At 30.7% G+C, this 18,296-nt stretch overlaps 2 protein-coding genes across 2 annotated transcripts; one reads left to right on the top strand and one right to left on the bottom strand.

Annotated features, from left to right (window-relative positions):
* Positions 1–1,289: 1,289 nt before the first annotated feature.
* On the bottom strand, positions 1,290–2,891 carry LOC106418816 (RING-H2 finger protein ATL81). Its single transcript, XM_022690722.2, has one exon. The coding sequence runs from the start codon at positions 2,306–2,308 to the stop codon at positions 1,463–1,465; it is 846 nt and encodes a 281-aa protein (XP_022546443.2). The 5' UTR covers positions 2,309–2,891; the 3' UTR covers positions 1,290–1,462.
* Positions 2,892–5,728: 2,837 nt separating this feature from the next.
* Positions 5,729–9,773, top strand: LOC106418880 (caffeic acid 3-O-methyltransferase). Its single transcript, XM_013859618.3, has 4 exons — positions 5,729–6,162; positions 8,061–8,380; positions 9,101–9,165; positions 9,301–9,773. Exons 1-4 carry the CDS (start codon positions 5,756–5,758, stop codon positions 9,601–9,603), a joined length of 1,095 nt encoding a protein of 364 aa, XP_013715072.1. The 5' UTR covers positions 5,729–5,755; the 3' UTR covers positions 9,604–9,773.
* Positions 9,774–18,296: the final 8,523 nt, after the last annotated feature.

The raw sequence follows: 18,296 nt of genomic DNA, 5'->3' as shown, positions 1-18,296 counted from the left end.
TGGCTAGGTCTTTGGTGTGTGACATCTATACTATTAAAGCAGAATACTTCTTATGAATCTACCCCTGAATTTTTCTATTAATTACAAAACATTCAATTTCTTTTTTCAATTGCTTTAAATATTTTTCAAAAATGAAAAGCCCAACCAATTTACTACTTACATTGTCATTTTTAAGCCCATTAAGTCGTTTTAAATCTCATTTACTCAGAGATTTACGGAATCAAATCAAATAAAAAGAAAATCCCCCAACTTGAGGAACACGCAGAAAATTTTTTAACTGTTTGACATGGTAACTGAATTTTCCCAAAATTAATCTTAAAATATAGAGAGATTCAATTTTAAGGAAAAGATCCCCCAAGTTTCTCCTAAAACCTAACACCTCGCTTTGAATCCGATCAATATTATAAATAGGCAGCACCGGTTTCCTATTATTAAATATTTCTGTTATTATAATTTAAAATTTATGCATTAATTAAAAATATGTAGAATGAAAAATGTAATGTCTATTACATTTTTCATATAATATATAATATTTATTTAATAAGTCAAAATTATAAATAAATAACCTACCAAATATATCATCACAATATGATTAAAGTTATTGAGTAGGAGTTTACCATTTTATAATCTTTTAACTAATTAATTATTTCACAAACAAACATTTTGATTTTAATAATAATTAAAAAAATAAAGAAGACAATATTATAAAAATTGACTATAAACAAATAAAAAATCTATTAAAATATAGATTAGACAAATATTTATTAATTTAAATTAAATTTTAAAAAGAATCGATTCCGCGCTTTGAAAGCGCGGATCAAAATCTAGTATTAACTTAAACGAAAACACCCAAAAGTAGTTTAATGCCCAAAATATTCTTTGGGAGCTTTTCCAACTGGGCATGCACAGAGCGAGCAAATATTCAAAGTTGAAGCTGATGAAAGTGAATGTAATCAAGATCCCACCCAAATACAACTTGTCAGATGCTTCTTTATTTAACGGTTTCAATAATGTACCTGAGCAGAAGAGGTTTGACGCATCAGATGGAGAGGGCTAGCGACGACTGCTTTCTTCTTTCGATCAACTCCGCCGATTCATCTTGCATTTCCGATGCCGTCGTCATATGTGCTTTGGCCTGTTCTATTTTCAAAATTTAGACAACTTGTAAATAAAAATATATCGTCACTGCTCTCTCTCTACTTTAGAATACTCTCATATTTTCCAAATAATTAATATCTATAAAATTGACACCCATCGCATTAACACCGGTTTTCTATCAAGTACACCTCTGGTTTGTTTTCAAGTACATATATTTGAGTATAGACATTACTACAATCTATAATACCTTAACCTATGGTATACAAAAGAATTATAATATTGGACCTTTAAGACAAGAGAACACAATTTCATTGTTGGATCCAGTAAATGATATATTAGCCAACCCATTTCACATTCTTAGGTTCTATCCTACTGAATAAGTTCCCCTAACACAATACAGATTTCTGTTCGGTAAATTTCTCATGTGATCTTCAAATTGACATTCTCCAGAGATCTCAATATGTATATTAAATTCTTCCTTTTCCTTTTCTTCTGCTGATTGTTCGGTTTCGGTTTTAACAACAATAGAATGTCCAGTAGAATGTGACCTCCAAAACCGCAAATTCGGCTCTTTCACTCGCCTTTCATAGTTTTCTATCTCGTCTGTTTGGTCTAAATTAATACCAATAGTTGTAGTCGTAGGATGCTCCTCGTGAACGATGATTGTCAAAGTGTCGCGGGACAAACGCTCTTCATGGCTTTCAGATGTAACTAAGTCAATTTCAGGAATAGCCGGCTGCTCTTCTTGTGTGGTCTGTTCTACATCAAGCTGGCGTCGGCACACCGGGCAAGTCTTGTGTGACTCAAACCAAAGATCAATGCAAATTGTGTGAAAGAAGTGATTACAAGTAGAAATGAGCCTCATGGTGTCATCATCTATAAAGTCTATCAAACAAATAGAACACTGATCCATCCCACGATCTTTCACCGAATATGGAAACTCAGGGAAGGATTGAATGATCTTGGAGCCAAGGCCAACATGTTCAGGGGGAATAGAGGGTTGGATTAGGTTACTAGGACGGTTTCGGTTTCTAAGGTTGTTCCAAATGTTTAAGAGTTTCTTGAGAAAAGATCCACAGAAGAAGAAGGAGAAGAAACTGGTGAGAATGATGAGAAGACCACCGGTCAAAAAAATTGTGACCGGCGTTGAAACGAGATTGCGGACTGGTTTAATATTGTTTGTTTCGGTCGTGGGCATAGACATAGACATGTTGAAGACTGTGGAGTTAAAACGGTCGTATTAGCAATATTGTGATTGGTTTCGTAGATTGCTTGAGGAATAAAAAAAGGATTTGTTCTTAGGTTGCGTGTGGGAAAGGTAATGTCAGTGGGGAAGAGAGAAACAAGGAGAAAGGTAAGGTATGTGTTGTAACTTTTGAGCGAGTCTTTGGTGAGAAATGTAGGTTTTATTTACGGCCAATTAAATAAAATTTTTAATTTGTAACTTTACAGAATTCTAGATATTCGATAAAATAGAAACTCGACATAAGAAATTTTTGCTCTGTTTACTTTTCTCTTTTGTCTTTGTTTATATAATTTCCATAGATCTTGAAGATCTCTTTGATAGAGTCATGCAAATTATGATTTTTGTAAAATTTACTTTTAATTTGTTAATATAATTTGTTACTTTGATAGAGCTCGCAGTGGAGACTGAAGTGATGACTGCGGATGCGGAATAACCAGTAATAAGCGCGCAAATGCAATAGTATTCATCTTCCATCACCCTGATTTAGTTACAAAGTAAATTTTATAAACAAATCATATCGAAAAGAACCAAATACGATTTAGAGGATAAGTGATGTATAAAAATTTTAGTGTATACAAAAAGAAAGTAATCACCGTTTTCAATATTTTTAATTGTTTGAAAAATCCGATGGAAAAAGTGTTTACAGTTTACATGTTTATGTTTGGTTGACATGCTCAAGTTCAAACATAAACCAGTTAGATACGTTCTGGTATAAAGAATACTTGTCTGGTTGGCCAACAAGGAAAGGATACAAAAAAAAAAAACAAATATGACATTTCAACTTTTTAAAGGCCATAATCACTGGAGTTTTTTTTTTTATTTTGGGTTTGAAAACTAAAACCAGTTTGGGGGGACTTTTTATGTATTTTTCTAAAATTACTATAATATTTAGTCAAAATATTTTTTATGGATTTGTTTCGAATTTCAAAAATAAATTGAATTTTTTTTTGAAAAAAATGTTCCTGTTCGAAGACGTATAATTCGAAAATTATAAAAAACTTTTTTTTTAATTTTAGTATTATTTATTTAAATAATTATTCATATTTAAATATCTTTAAAAGAATGATAGAAGGGTCATTCCCTCTTCAATGGAGAAAATATTTGTGAAAATATTTCTTTAATAAAGATAAACATGAATTGAGGTACAAAAAATGGTGCTAAACTTAAAATTTTCCATTTTTTATTTGACATTTTGCATTATAAATACAAAATAATACTGTTTGTTAAAACAAAAAAAATTCTAAAATAACATTTTTGCAAAACAAACTAGTAACCATTAAAAAAATATGAAATATAAGAAGGAAAAAGATGAAAAGAATAAAATAAAAGGAAAAACTATTCATCTTCTAATTTGATAAAGAATAATTGTAGTCTATTATTCCTTAAATGTTAAGGAATGTAAAGGAATCATAAGAACAAATATTTCTTATAAATAGTGTAAATTGTAAATAATGATAAGAAAATCATTATTCCCACTCATTAATTCATTTATCATTCTCTTGGTTACCAAGCCACAGAGTATTGACACTTTGTTTGACAGAATCAAGGATGTCACTGAAATCATGTTTTTTTCTCGAATAGTCGAGAATCACACCTCCTAGCTATTTCAAAACCTGCATAAAGATGAAAGTTCCCCCATGCTACGCTGACAAAGTACTTTTTAATACTCGATTTTCTTGTGAACTTATATGATCCAAACAAAACAAACGCGTCCGCTTGTTTTTTTTTTCTTTTTTTTTTTACATTTAAAAATTGAAAACCCAGACAAGATATGATTTTTCTATTGATCAGATAATAGTAATACTAGTCAGCACTACAGTTACTTCTTTAGTTAATATTGAAAATCGATCAATATTGATAGTTAAATCTGGGACGATACCACCAATCATTTTAAGTTAAAAATCATGATAATATCGTATAATTTTTTTTTTGTCAACGATAACCGTATAGTTAAATATATATGGTTAAACCAAACCTACAAGCTGTTTAGAATAAAAACAAGGAAAATTTGCCAAAATAAAACAAAACAACAATCTCTTTGTGCCTTTAGTATGAAAGCAACCTAAATCAGTCCATTTAAAATAATACTTTTTAAAATCCCCAATCTTACTCTTACTTTATCAATTAACTATTAAAACTCACTTTTATATATCAATTAAAAACAAAAACAAATTTTGACCCAAAAAGAAAAAGAAAACAAAAAAATTGAATTAAAATCTAATTAAAAAAATTTAAAATAAAACAAAGAAAAATAAATAAATAATCCCCAAATCAATATAATATATCAATTCTGTTTAGTTTTCTTTTTTGATGATTATAAAAAAAATTATCATTTTTTTAATTTTGTACATTCGGATTTAATATATCATAATAAAAATAAATAAATGAAAATATATCTAAGATTATAATTTTAAATATCTACATATATTATTAAAAAATAATTTAAAATAAAACAACTTTTTTAAAAAAAAATCGAATTTTAGAAAATAAATCAAAATAAATAATTGAAAATTATTTTTAATTTTAGGTTTGGCATGAAAAATAGCTGAAACACGTTTTAGGAAAGTAAAAAGATTTCCAAATATTCTTAGAATATATTGTAACTGAACTTACCATATTTTCAAAAATATTGTTATTCTTATTCGTACAATGTGCCTTATACAATGCATGCATAGAAGCAAGACAAAAAGTTTCATAAGCAGATTTTACCACATGTAGCCGTCTGAATTGAATCTAGATTTCACATTCATGAAATTTTAGAATATCTCATAAAGTAGAAACTGCATTTACCAAAAATATAGCTATCTTTACAACTGGTAGAATTCACATTTATCATGTTTACAAATTTAATTAAAAGTAAATTGTACATTCTAAAAAATATAAATGAATTTGTTTAATCTGAAATTCAATTTCTTCTAACCAATTTTTCGTAGAAGATAAAATTTATTTTTCGTAGAATATAATTTAAAATTTAATTTAATAAGTTTTCAACTAAAAAAATACCAGTTAGTGTATATGGGTGTTTCATCAATTGTTTCGATTTTTTTTATAATTTTTTGAGTCATAAAATTATTTATTTCATTAAGTTGTAAAAATGAAAAAAAAGTAAAAGAGATAAAAAATGGACAAAAAAAGTTTTATACCAAAAAAAAAGCTGAATTTAAATTCTGTTTTGGCAAATTTCGCAAAAAAAAAACAATAACATCATAGAGATCACCTTCCACGCCGTTGATAGCGAATCTGCCAAAATACTTCATACTCTTAAATTAAAATACATGTGTCAGCATGTTTAAGATTTCTTAATTGCAGTACTCTTTAAAAGGCCGTTACGAAGCGATTTGCACAAAATAAATAACCTTTCTCCTCTCCTTCATTTTACATCACAATCCTCATTCAAAGAATATCCTAAATATGAATTCAACACAAATTCCCCTAGATGAAGATGAAGAAGATATGTTACTAGCCATGCAACTAATCGGTCTTCGTATCGTCCCTTACGCTATAAAAACTGCAATAGAACTGGATTTATTGGAGATTATTGCCAAGGCCGGACCTTTGGGAACCCATCTCTCACCCTTGGATTTAGCTTCCAAAGTCGCTGCAAGAAATCCTGATGCTCCCATGATGATTGATCGGTTACTACGTCTCCTTTCTGCTTATTCGGTATGTACTTGTAGATTGGTGAATGACAAAGAAGAAAGAGAATTTAGAGTTTACGGACTGGGAAAAGCCGGAAGGAAACTTATTAAAGATGAAGATAGATTTTCTTTGGCGTCTACTGTGCGTTTTACCAACCCCAAATTTGAAGGCGATATGTGGTATGAGTATATTAAATAAACTCTTATATATGGTTTTCTTTTGTGTCACGGATGCGAATTACAAAATTTGCAAAAACCACCCTGGATTTTTTTAAAAAAATCTCATTAAAAAAAACTAGATATGGGTGGGGTGGTTTATCCTTGCTATAAAGCAACATAGTGTTAGAATACAAAGTTTATTTTGGCAAGAATAATTAGCACTTACTCAAATTTTATGTTACATATTCGAATTAAAAAAAATCTAAACTACCATGGGGTTTATATTTTCTACACAAAACTTGACTTACTTTTGAGAGAAAATATCTTAAAATTCCAAGAAAACATCTTTCACATATGAACGAACATCCAAAATTATATTTTCTTGAATAATTTCCAACATCGTAAACGTATTGTCGGTCCATATAGAACATATTTCTGTTTTTGAAGTGCTCTTTTCCGAAATTGCAAGTGGGATCATCCCCTAGACTATATTTGCGAAGTAATTTTGCTACATGTGTTCTCTATAATCATTTTTACAAAAACAATGATGACATGACTAACAAGATTGATGACATGACTTATATTACAGACATATATTTTTTGGTAAACTTTATAGAATATAGCAATAATTAATACATTACATTTAATGTTGATTTATATTTTTGGTAAACTTCTTAAAATATGGTAATAATTCATAAATCATCACTAAAATAAATATATTAAAATATGCATTATAGTTTCGAAATATATTATTTAATTGTATTTTTATAATTATATAATTTTTATTACTAATATTTTCAAAATTTTCTACATGTTTTTAAAAATATTAATAAATTGTTAATCGTAATTTTATTAGTTTCTTTTTATAAATATCTACAAATTTTATAAATATTATTTAGTTATAATTTTTAATAACTATACAATTTTTATATGATTTTTTAGTAATTTTATACACGTTGATTTAATGCATTTAACCAAAATAAATAGATAAAAAATTTATCTAAGATTCGAATTTTAAATATATTACATATATATTACTAAATGTAATTTAAAATAAACAAAATTATTTTTTTTCTTAATTTTATGCTTAAATAATCAATTTTATATTAAATATTAGTCAAAAATAATAAAATATATAATATTAATAAATTTTATTTTAAATATAATTTAACTTTAAAAAAATTATCACTGCACATGGTGCAGGAAAACACCTAATATGATTTGAGATGAGAGATTGCTTAGGAGTAATAAGCACCGGTTAGTCGAGTTTTTGTCCCTACGTCCTCATTATTGTGTTTATTTGGATAAATGGAAATTTTATTTTATCAGTCAAATCGTTGTTTTTATTTTTTATCTCTTTAAAATAGATACTAACAATAATATGAAAAATTTATTCAACCTATCATTTGATATTATTTTCACTATTTATGTTATAAAGGTAGAAAACACTACTTTTTGATGATAGACAAATTCATGAAGCTGATGAAAGAATTAGACACGTAATATCTTATTTAACAAGTATTATACACATAAAATTTTACTTACCAAAGTTGAATAATATCTCTCTGGTTGTGGTCCTTGTGGATTTCGATTTAAGTTATAAGTTTCTATAGTATTTGAGAAAAAAAATATTCAGTTAAAGATAATAAATATCAATATTTACACAAAGATAGAGCGAAAATAATTACGTATACAATTTTTTCTTCATTTAGTCACATGCTATAGCTAGGCAAACATGTCTGCATGCAATTCTATCGAAATTTAGTTGCCAGTGACATGTTCCCAACTTTTAAATTCGGCTTTGTACTGGTTAAAGAAACCCACACTGTGACATGCTCTATATACGTATGGTAAAAGGCAAGAAGAAAAATCTGGTAAACTTATTAGTAATTTTCTTGGTTATTTTTTGGCGAGAAAAGCTCTCAACTCACGGCGTCAATACTGGAGGGTGGAGCACGGCCGTACGAGAGAGTATATGGGGATTTGATCTTTAAGGATATGGAGAAGAATGAAAATATACGGGCTGAGTTTCACGAGGCAATGCTTAACCACACATCAATAGTAATGAAGAAGATACTAAAGACTTACAACGGGTTCAATAGTCTTAGTGGTGGAGTTTTGGTAGATGTTGGAGGTGGCTTAGGTGCAAATCTTGCTTTAATTCTCTCCAGGCTCCCACAACTTAAAGGTGTTAACTTTGACTTGCCTCACGTCGTTTCAGAAGCTCCCAAAATCAAAGGTAACTATTTTCTATAATTATAAGCCACGAATTTAGTTATTTTTATTTATTATTAACTCATTGTTACCATAGCGATATATAATTTAATGAGTACTGTGTATTAATTTTTTTAATAAGATATAACAGTAAATTAAAACTAAAAGAGAAAAACAATCGGATAATTCTCTCAAATAGTTTTTTTTTTAAAAAAATTTGTCACAAAAATAGCTTTCAAAGAGAAAAAATGATCAAAATAACCAATTTTTATTTTAAAATTTTAACATTTTTTTAATTTTTCAAAAATTTGAAACCTTATCCTCAAAATGTCACACATTAACTCTAAACCCTACGTCTAGATTAATTAATTATAGGGTATAAATATTGTTTTACCCTTTAATAAAACTTTTTTGATCATTTTTCTTTTTGAGGGTTATTTTCTGAAAATAAACTAAAAATAGTTATCATAGGGAATTTCTCAAAACATTTTTTTTGTAAATCATTAGGTAAACAAATAACGCACTTTAATTATTCAATAAAGTATCAATTTTAAAAAGATTACGTAGAATAAAACTAAAATAAATACCACATAGACAATTTGACTAGATAATTTGAAGTAAAAGTATTTATATAGTTCACAACCACTTAAAAACAACTTACCGACCTTTTTGATTCTAAAAACGATCGCTGGAATTTAAGAAGGCTACGTTGAATCCCCATGGTGACAAAGTCAACTATTTGCAGGTGTAGAACACGTTGGTGGTGACATGTTTGATGCAATTCCACGGGGTCAAGCCATATTCATGAAGGTAAAACCTAACTATTTCGCAATAAATACGTTTAAAGCTCTTCGATAACAAAATCAGAAGAAAATCATAGAATAAATTATCAATAATTGAAATATAACAATACTAATCAAAGTATTTTTATTTTGCATGATTAAGTGGATACTTCACGATTGGAACGATGACCAATGTGTGGCGATATTAAAAAACTGTAAGAAAGCATTACCAAAAAATGGCAAAGTCATTATAATTGAATATATAATGCCGCGAGAAATATCTGAAACCGATCTAGCAACCAAAAATTCACTGTTCTACGACGTGGGAATAATGTGTGCAACACAGGGAGGCAAAGAGAGAACCAAAGAAGAATTCGAAGTTTTGGCTATGAAAGCAGGTTTTAACATCCCAAATATCATTTACGGCGCTTACTCTTTTTGGATCCTTGAATTATATGCAGATTGAAATGGAATTTATATCTGAAAGATACTCTTCGTTTTTCAAGCTATTTAAATGAAATTATTAATGAAAGAAAGTTTATTGTATTTTCCTCCTTAATGTGGTTGTACGTGGTCGGGTTTGTGTTCCTTGAATATTTATATATATTTGAATATGATTATTAAGTTGCTGTCAAATTTTCTATTTTTCCTTAAAGTTGCTGTGAAACTGACTATTTTAGTAGAAAAAAAAAGAAACCCATGGTCTCATATTCTCATTAATCAAAACAAATGCTCAAAGGTGGATGATAATATTAGCTTTATTAAACTAAATTATATAGGTAATTTTTTTACAACAACATGCTACTATATTACTCAAATTTGAGGTGGGCTGAATAATCATACCAGAATAAAACAACTAATAAAACATGGTTTTTTTTTGGATCAATAATAAACATGGCTCTCTTTATGAAAACACCTTGCAGTTTTAGCTAAAGAATCAGAAATTCTATTTTGCGCTTTTGGGATTTGAGAGATCTTAAAGTCCGAGAAACATAGCTAAAGAGTTTTTATTGCGGCCTCCAATTCTGTTGCAAAGTTGGCTATGCTTGAGGCTTCTTTATCATTGCAATCATGTTTTTACAATATATCCTAAAATTCTGACATGTCGAATATTGGATCATGCTTACCATAGCCATCACATTGCTTCTAATTATGTTTTCAAAGCAGCCTTTCGACTTCTTAAATTTCACGTCCCCATAAGTTCAATCCATCGGCATTCACTAAACTGGTCTGTATAGGTCCATGATCCATCCACCATACATATATTATCCAAGCTTAAGACTTGTGGTTCCTCGCTAAGTTGTTCTTTTGGAGATGAAGGTATCATTTCATTTGCATTGAAACAAACGTGACATTCGCTTTCCGCATAGCTGACTAGTTCTGTAGGATCCTTGTCTATGCCTAACGAAAACCCTCCCGGGAATCGGCACTTGATGGTTGGTAAATGGATAGACTTTGAATCGAATACTCGATCAAAGGAAGGTGGAACGAAGGGTCACACAACGGTTGTAGAAGGGCTTTGATTTGCCCGCTCCTAAGCCCGAGGATATGACGCACCAAGATGACCTAGGAGGATTTGTTGCTCGGGTTCACACACCTCGCAACAGAAATACGATGTTCGTACGAACAAAAGACTCAACAAGATAAAAGATGATTTTATTTAAAATGGTTAAATGATCTGAAATGAAACATACAATGGATTTAAATAAGAAACAAACAAGGCTTGCATGTCTATCTTGGAAATGACTGATATCACTTAAATTACCCTAAGGAGTGATTTTACTCACTCAAATAAGAGGTTAAGCTAGGCAAATAGTTTAATAAGCACTAAATAAATAGAACAGGGTTGAACAAGGCAGTTGTTCGGGGATTGAGGTTTGTAAACAATAAGATGAAAGCACTAGACTTAGGGATTTATCAATCAAGAGATTCAAAACTACAATTCAACGATGCTAATGGTTTATAGATTCAATTCTAGAACTCGATTTTAATAAGTAAGCAATCCAGCTTTCGCAGGTAATTACTAATCAGATGTCTAAGTCCAGTCTCAGCTGTCGCTTGTTGACATGGATCGAGCGTCGACGATGCTATAGCCAAAGCGTTGATCGATGCTTCCTTAGACAAGCATTAACGACATAATCAATTAAGTTCAACTAGATTCCTAGACCAACTCTCGTATGCGCCTAGGTATCTAATCCATCAGAGTTTGGGTTCGGTTAATTGATTGCACTTTCGTGCCTCTCAACTATCCGATGATTCTAGGTTCAAACAATTAGTCACACTGTCGTGCTATTCTAACTATTCCAAATCCTAGTATTACAAATCACCCTGATGTAGAGATCTATAGATATTCTAGCAATCCTAATTGATTATAAGTTTGACATTAATCTCATGAAATACCTAAACCTAACAAGATGAATTACTCAAACATGCAAGCAGTAACACAAATCATAGTCTGAATAATATAATAGATAAAGAAATCAGTGATAAAACTAATGGAGTTCCAATCAATTTCTGAAGGAGAATTAATGTTCTATCCAAACCTAAGAGAAAACAATAGAATAGGATAATAGAAAGTTTGTAGCCGTCAACAATGACTTAGAAATACATAAATAGGATTTCTGGTCGTCCATGGGTATTTTGGTAACTTTGTATAGCTTCTGAGCTTTAGTCGGTCTTGAAATATGCTTGGCCCACGTTCTGGCATCACCATCGATCGACGGCAAGGGTGCACCGTCGATCGACAGTCTTTCATCTCCTCGACAGCTTCCTTTCACGAGGCAGACTGACCACTCTTCAGTAAAACGAGCATAACTTCTGCTACATGATGCTGATTGACCTCAGACCAGTGGTATTGGAAATCTAACTCAAAAATCTATATTGTGTCAAAATATAGCCTCAATTTAACTATGGTAAGGTCTCCATCCATAGCTAAACATCTGACACGTATGTGCACCTCTGCATTCAAAGGGCTCCAAAAGACACCAAAATCACCACTTTCCTCCAAATCGTCCCTGAACCTGTAAATACTCTAAATAGACTCTATATCGTAGTAAATATATCTTAAAACACCTATATACCATGGCTAATAATGAGTAAAATCCATGGTATATCAACGACACAAGGCTTGCATGACATCCTTGGAAATAGATAAACGCATAAAAGAAAAGACTAAAATGAAGTAGGTGGTGTTTGAGACAATGGTGGTTGCAGCCTTCTCTTTATGAATTTTGACCAGGCTTCTTCTTCACTCTTCTTAAGCCATTTTCTTGATCAAACACAAGCCCAAATCCTCATTTAAAAGCCCATAAGCCAAGACGTCATTTGATTGGTTTTAGCTGCTGATTCGGATTACATCCAGGTCTGCAGCTACTCATTCTTATCTTTGATAACGTCATTAAAGGGACACTCCCCCTTAAATAGAGTATGATGAATAAAACGACACCGCATCATACCTTATTATAATCTCATACTTCTCTAACCCTCCTTCTCAGAAGGAGTCTCTCCTCATCCTCATAACTTCTTCTTATTAGCCACTATTCTTGATCTTCTTAGTCCGGGGCTTCTTCTGAGCAAATGCCAAGGGCACATCTAGCTTATTATATTAGTTGGAGAGCTTGCTGTCTATAGCTGGTTGAAAGCGGCGTTGTTTTGTTATTAGGTTTAGTTAGCAAATAGGTTTAGGTTTAAGCTTGGTTTAGTTTTGGTTTATTTTTTATATGTAAATCGTTTTTAGCTTATGAATAATTCAATTTAAAAATATTTTTTTCTATTTTTTTTAATTTTTCAGTAATGTAATAATAACAATAAAAACATGCTATTAAAGAATATTTAATTGCATACAAAAAACCCTATAATATATAACAATAAAATAGGAGTGTGAAAAACCGTTATCTAATGTTTATGATACAATGCTTCATAAACCACTATCGTATCGTTAGATAACGTTTTTCGTCCGTTAAGAAAAGTCGTTTTTCTTATAGTGATGGTTCGCAGTTTTCTGAAAATGATACTAAATTTAAGTGTAACTTAAGACTAATAATTATATTTATATTTAGACTGATAATAATATACAAAATAAAAATTTAAATTGATAAAATCTCTGAAATTGAGGCTAAGATTAATAAATTCATAGAATACATAATATGCTATGAAAGGAACAACGCGTTTGTTATAAATTTTGTTACTGAAGTTAAAATACTTATTTTCCTAGAATTCCCTGTCTTTAGTAAGACTAGAGATTTTTCCGGGCTACGCCCGGGTTTTTTCCTATATATTTTAATTAAATTTAGGTTAGTTTAGAATTTATATTTGAGTTTACATATTTTATACTTAGACTGATAATACTATATAAATTATTAGATATTATTGTACTTTGGTGTTGTTTTTGGTGACTACAAATTAGAAATTATTAAAATTCACAGTTTTTCTTTTCAAAATAAAAAAGACATATAAACTGGTAAGCAAGTTTATAAAAAAAAATTAAATTAATTCTTATATAAAGTTCTGTTATTCTTTTCTCTTTTACTTGAGATTTTTATATGAATATGGTTAAATTAATGTATAGTTCAAACTTTGTTTTAACGTTAAAATCAATCAACATGCATTTTTAACTTTCGATAATTTATTATTTGGTTATAAAAAATTTATATGAATATGTTCTTATGTCAAATACTTTTTTAAACATGTAGCAAAACATATTCGAAAGAAAAGATTAAGAAAATTCCATTAGATTCCATTTTCCTCCTTTCATGAGTGTTTGTTAGCTGCCAAAACATGTTTATACAACTAACAAACGTAAATTTTCAGAAGAAACCCTTTTACAACTTATTAGTATGGAAACATGATACAAATTTTCAGAAGAAAAAATAAATAAATAAAAGTTAATAACTAATAAGAATAATGTCGACAATTATAAGTTTGTCACTTGATTCTGTCCCAATGACCTTGTCAAGCAAGTGTAATTCAGGTGTAAATCATACACTGCTATTGGCGCGCAAGCGTGGGGATTTTATTTGTAATCAGCAGCGGCAACTTTGGGTGTGTCCATATTGTTTGAATCAACCTTCTTGTTAGCATCATCAGAAGGATCAATTGTATCAGCTTAAAATACCACTTAGTAGGCCTTTACCTACCCACAATTAATAAATCAAACATGCTTTAGAAAAAATGAGCTTAAGGAGAAACTATATCCTCAAAGAAATTAAAAGAAAAAGAACAATAATCACACTTGCCTACTACGAAAGCTTGAGTCTTCCGTTTGAACAGAGATTTGTCTGTTAGAAACAAAATACCACCACGTACCTTTCCATCAATGATCATTTCTATAGTGCAACCTATAGGACTTTTTCAGTTACCCTGGCTTCGAAGACCCATTTTCCTGCATCAATCTAGCCAAAGCACACATGGATAATCTTTCTTCCTACAATAAAACCATATACAACAACTGAGTGATTTCATATTTACAAAATAAATGCTACTTGATTCCAATACAATCCTAGGACTTATGTGTTAACAAACCTTGATTGATTCTGCTTTCGGTCACAGCTAGTTTCTACTCGCATTTGAGCTTCAATTTTTTTTCTTAAAGACAATCTCCCTGGAGTTTGTTCAAATTGTGCATTGTATCCACCATCTGTTAGCCATAAGAAAATAAGAGTAGGAAGTAATTAGCAAATCTGCTATAACCAACCAAAACAAACCAATGTGTAGGTAGCAGATGTCATCCAAGGTCTTTAGATTCTTATTTCAGCCACCAACACCGGAATTAAAAAAAACCAGTCTTGTAAGAACCTAAAGAAACAACTGCAGCATAAAATTTAGCAGACGACCCTTCTTCCATGGCTACTACTTTGGACCATACACCCGTTTCTATAGCGACAAACTAACAACCATTTTCTTGATTTCGATATCAAGAGACAAATTAAGCAATCGAAAGCCTTGATGCCACTGTTACATACCAACATCAAGCACATAGAGATATTGTAAAGGTTATGAGAATCAGTAAACCCTCAAAATAAAAATAAATTCCTTTCAGTGGACAGCCAAATACATCTACAATTTTAACTAGAAGAGTGGTTCAATGGCAGAGAATAAGAGCAAAAGCTTACCATGATCCAAGGTGGGAACTAATCCTGGATAATCTTTGCAAGTTGTGTATATGAAACTGGCTGTCAAAGTCATTTCCAGCATACAAAACTGTGTTCAACTACATCAAAGAAGAACAACAAGTAATAAGTGGATCTTGTTCCTCTACTTGCTCACGGTTCTGTCTTTTCTGATAACATAGAAACAAAGAGGCATTTTTTATTCCTCCTATTGCATATTCAAGTGTATAAACAGAGAGAAAGAGAAGCACCTCCTTCTTTTTATGTGTCTAAATGTGCGGCATGATATTGGACTAAGGAGGATTAAGTGCAGATTTGGCAAAAACTATAGTGACGTTGTGGATCTGCATCATCATGGATCTCTTGGATTTGCTTCTCTTCATACAACATTGGATAGTGCAGATGTGAATCTGCCGATACAGCTAAGTGTGTTTGTTATTATACCTTTTGTATAAGATCTTCATGCTTACGTGATATCCTGCAAAAAAAAAAAACGTGGAGATGCCCGCTCAATGAGAAGGGACCTAGCACCTCTCCGAAAGGTTTCAAAATGATAAGCGGGACCAAAACTCGGAAACTCAAACCTAGAAATCACCAAAATCTTGAAATCCTGTATGTTAATCTGAACCTTCTGAAGAAAGGAATCTGCTCCAAGCCACACATCATCCAGCACAACAATATAGGGCCATCTTCTTTAACTTCCGCAATCAGCTTCCTTAAGCCATCAACTGCTTCAGAATCCTTCTGGTGCTTCGTAACCTCCGTGATGGAGTAAAGTCTGTACAATGGTCCTAAAGGTAGAACACTTAAAACGACGCAGAAGAAGATATACGTGAACTTCTCTGCAAATTAATGGAAACTAAATGAAAAACCAGAAATACAAATTCAAGAGAAATAGTGAAAAAAAAAGAAGACTTTCAAAACCTTTGATCTCTTCATCATGGCAAAGCTTAGTAGCCAATGTGGGTTTCCCACACCCGAGAGGAGCAAAGACCACAAGATCATCATCACCATCATTAAGGAGCTTCGTCTTTACCTTCATCAATGGCAAATCCAATCCAATGAGAACCTTATTAAGCTTGGGCACCGAACAAAGATCCAGCCGGGTTGTGAAGACTCATCCTACTCTCAACCATCTCTTAAGTATAGGTTTAACGTGAAGGAAACAGATAGGTCGGCATCGTTATTGGGTTAAATGAGAATAACATTTATTGGTGGAATTAAGATGAATATGTTGAACGATGGGGAAAACCAAGCGTTGATAGGTAACCATTGTGTGTTGCAGAGTAAGATTAGCGGAGGCGGCAAAGTTACATAGTCAAGAACGATAACAACGAAGCCCTAATCTAGTAAATCTCAAAACACATAGTTTAGTTTCAGACAAAACACAGAGTTTAGTTTATTAACCAACTTTCTTTTAAAACCAAGTTGACTTAATAATCAGGGTACCGAAATCAGATGGCATAAATTATCAAACCAAACACACTTAATGACCAGCCAGACCGAAAAAAGTGGGCCCCCCATTATTAAAAAAATCGAAGACCTGTCTTATGTGTCTATTTAAATGCTTCTCATTGGCTGGTTTTTTTTTGAGAACGTGGCAGCCTCACTATTGAGTATATTGTGCTTTTAGTATTGTGATGATGTTTTAGTACAAAATTCATAAATTTATTGGCTTTGTAACTTAGTGACGACATAATATGGTGTATTCCAAAATGATATTTTTTCTACTGACTCTTGCCACTCTTTCTCTTACTAATAAATGCATATATTCATATCTAAAAGAAGATGTAATTTCCAAAAGGATGTGTATTTAGAGAAGTGTTGGCTCACAAAAGAAACATAAATACACCTTTTTGCATTAGTAGTTTGATACACACATAATTTTATCAATCTAATAAATTCATAAGTTAGATTGCATAACCAAAATAAACGTAACCATATGATTTAGTTAAACACTTCAATGTATTAATTAAAAGAGTGAATCATTCAGAAATTGAAAAAGCATGTGAAAAAGTGTATTGCTCAGAAATTAAGAGGGTGAATGGTTTTGCTGTGAGTGCTCTCTACGACACTAATTAAATCTACAGCTGTATTTATAAAGCAATCTAACTTTATTTACAAAAATCTGTTCAAAGCAGCTTTGGAGAAAAACGTCTGTAGAATTGATTTATAAAGCCAAATATCTATAGCCTAGTTTTATGGGCTTTAGAAAAAGATGTAATATTTTCATTTAGCATTTATTAAAGAATATGATAAATAACAAAAATCCTAGTAACAATGTTTTTACCCTCGTAAACACACACATATCGTAGTATATAACAAGAATAACAATCCTGACAAAAAGGTCTTTTGCCAACCAAAACCAACAAAAAAAATTAAAGAGATGGTTAAAATACAAAACCTCGTATACATTTTATTAATTTTCTGTTATGCAAAAACTTATTTTTTATTTTTTATTTTTTTAAAGGATGTTTAATCTACTTTACGGAAATTTTAGAATTATTATTTGTTATTTATTCATCAAAGTAAAAATTATTATAAACTTTTATTCATATATGTCTATATATTGTTTAATATATGTATATAATATTAATATATAGCTAATTTATATCAATCATGCTTTATAAGAAAAACTACAACTTTCTTACAGCTACAACAAAAAATGTACAACTTTAATTCTACAGCAAAAAAATAAAACTACAGCTTTTACTGATCAGGCCCTAAAAGTTGCAGTTAAAACGGTGCATTGGAGAAAGACGAGCTCTTTACTAAAACATTTTAATGATGTAAAAGAAAAAAAAAAGCGCTTATCTGTCAGATTTAAAATTGTGATAAACTAAATCGTTGGATTAAGATTTTTTTTTCTTATAAACAAATGATGACCTTAAAAACACAAAAGCATGCTTGCTATTAATAATGACGACTTCATCAGGAAAAGAAAATCAGGTTTTAGAAGATATTTGCCATGTCAAATATTTTTTACAATGTCTCATATATATATATATATATATAGACAGCCAAAATACACTATTGATATCACTCAAATTAC

This window comes from Brassica napus, chromosome A8 (assembly GCF_020379485.1).
Source record: "Brassica napus cultivar Da-Ae chromosome A8, Da-Ae, whole genome shotgun sequence".
Classification (NCBI taxonomy): Eukaryota; Viridiplantae; Streptophyta; class Magnoliopsida; order Brassicales; family Brassicaceae; genus Brassica; species Brassica napus.
The sequence above is the reverse complement of the archived record's forward strand: the minus strand, read 5'-3'. Positions and strand labels throughout refer to the sequence as shown.

What these genes read in the sequence shown, in the direction of transcription:
- LOC106418816 (XM_022690722.2), bottom strand. Translation starts at nt 2,308, where the DNA reads ATGTCTATGTCTATGCCCACGACCGAAACAAACAATATTAAACCAGTC.
- LOC106418880 (XM_013859618.3), top strand. Translation starts at nt 5,756, where the DNA reads ATGAATTCAACACAAATTCCCCTAGATGAAGATGAAGAAGATATGTTA. An exon ending in AAATTTGAAGGCGATATGTG is followed by an intron (nt 6,163 to 8,060) that starts GTATGAGTATAT and finishes TGGCGAGAAAAG; the next exon opens with CTCTCAACTCACGGCGTCAA. An exon ending in AGAAGCTCCCAAAATCAAAG is followed by an intron (nt 8,381 to 9,100) that starts GTAACTATTTTC and finishes AACTATTTGCAG; the next exon opens with GTGTAGAACACGTTGGTGGT.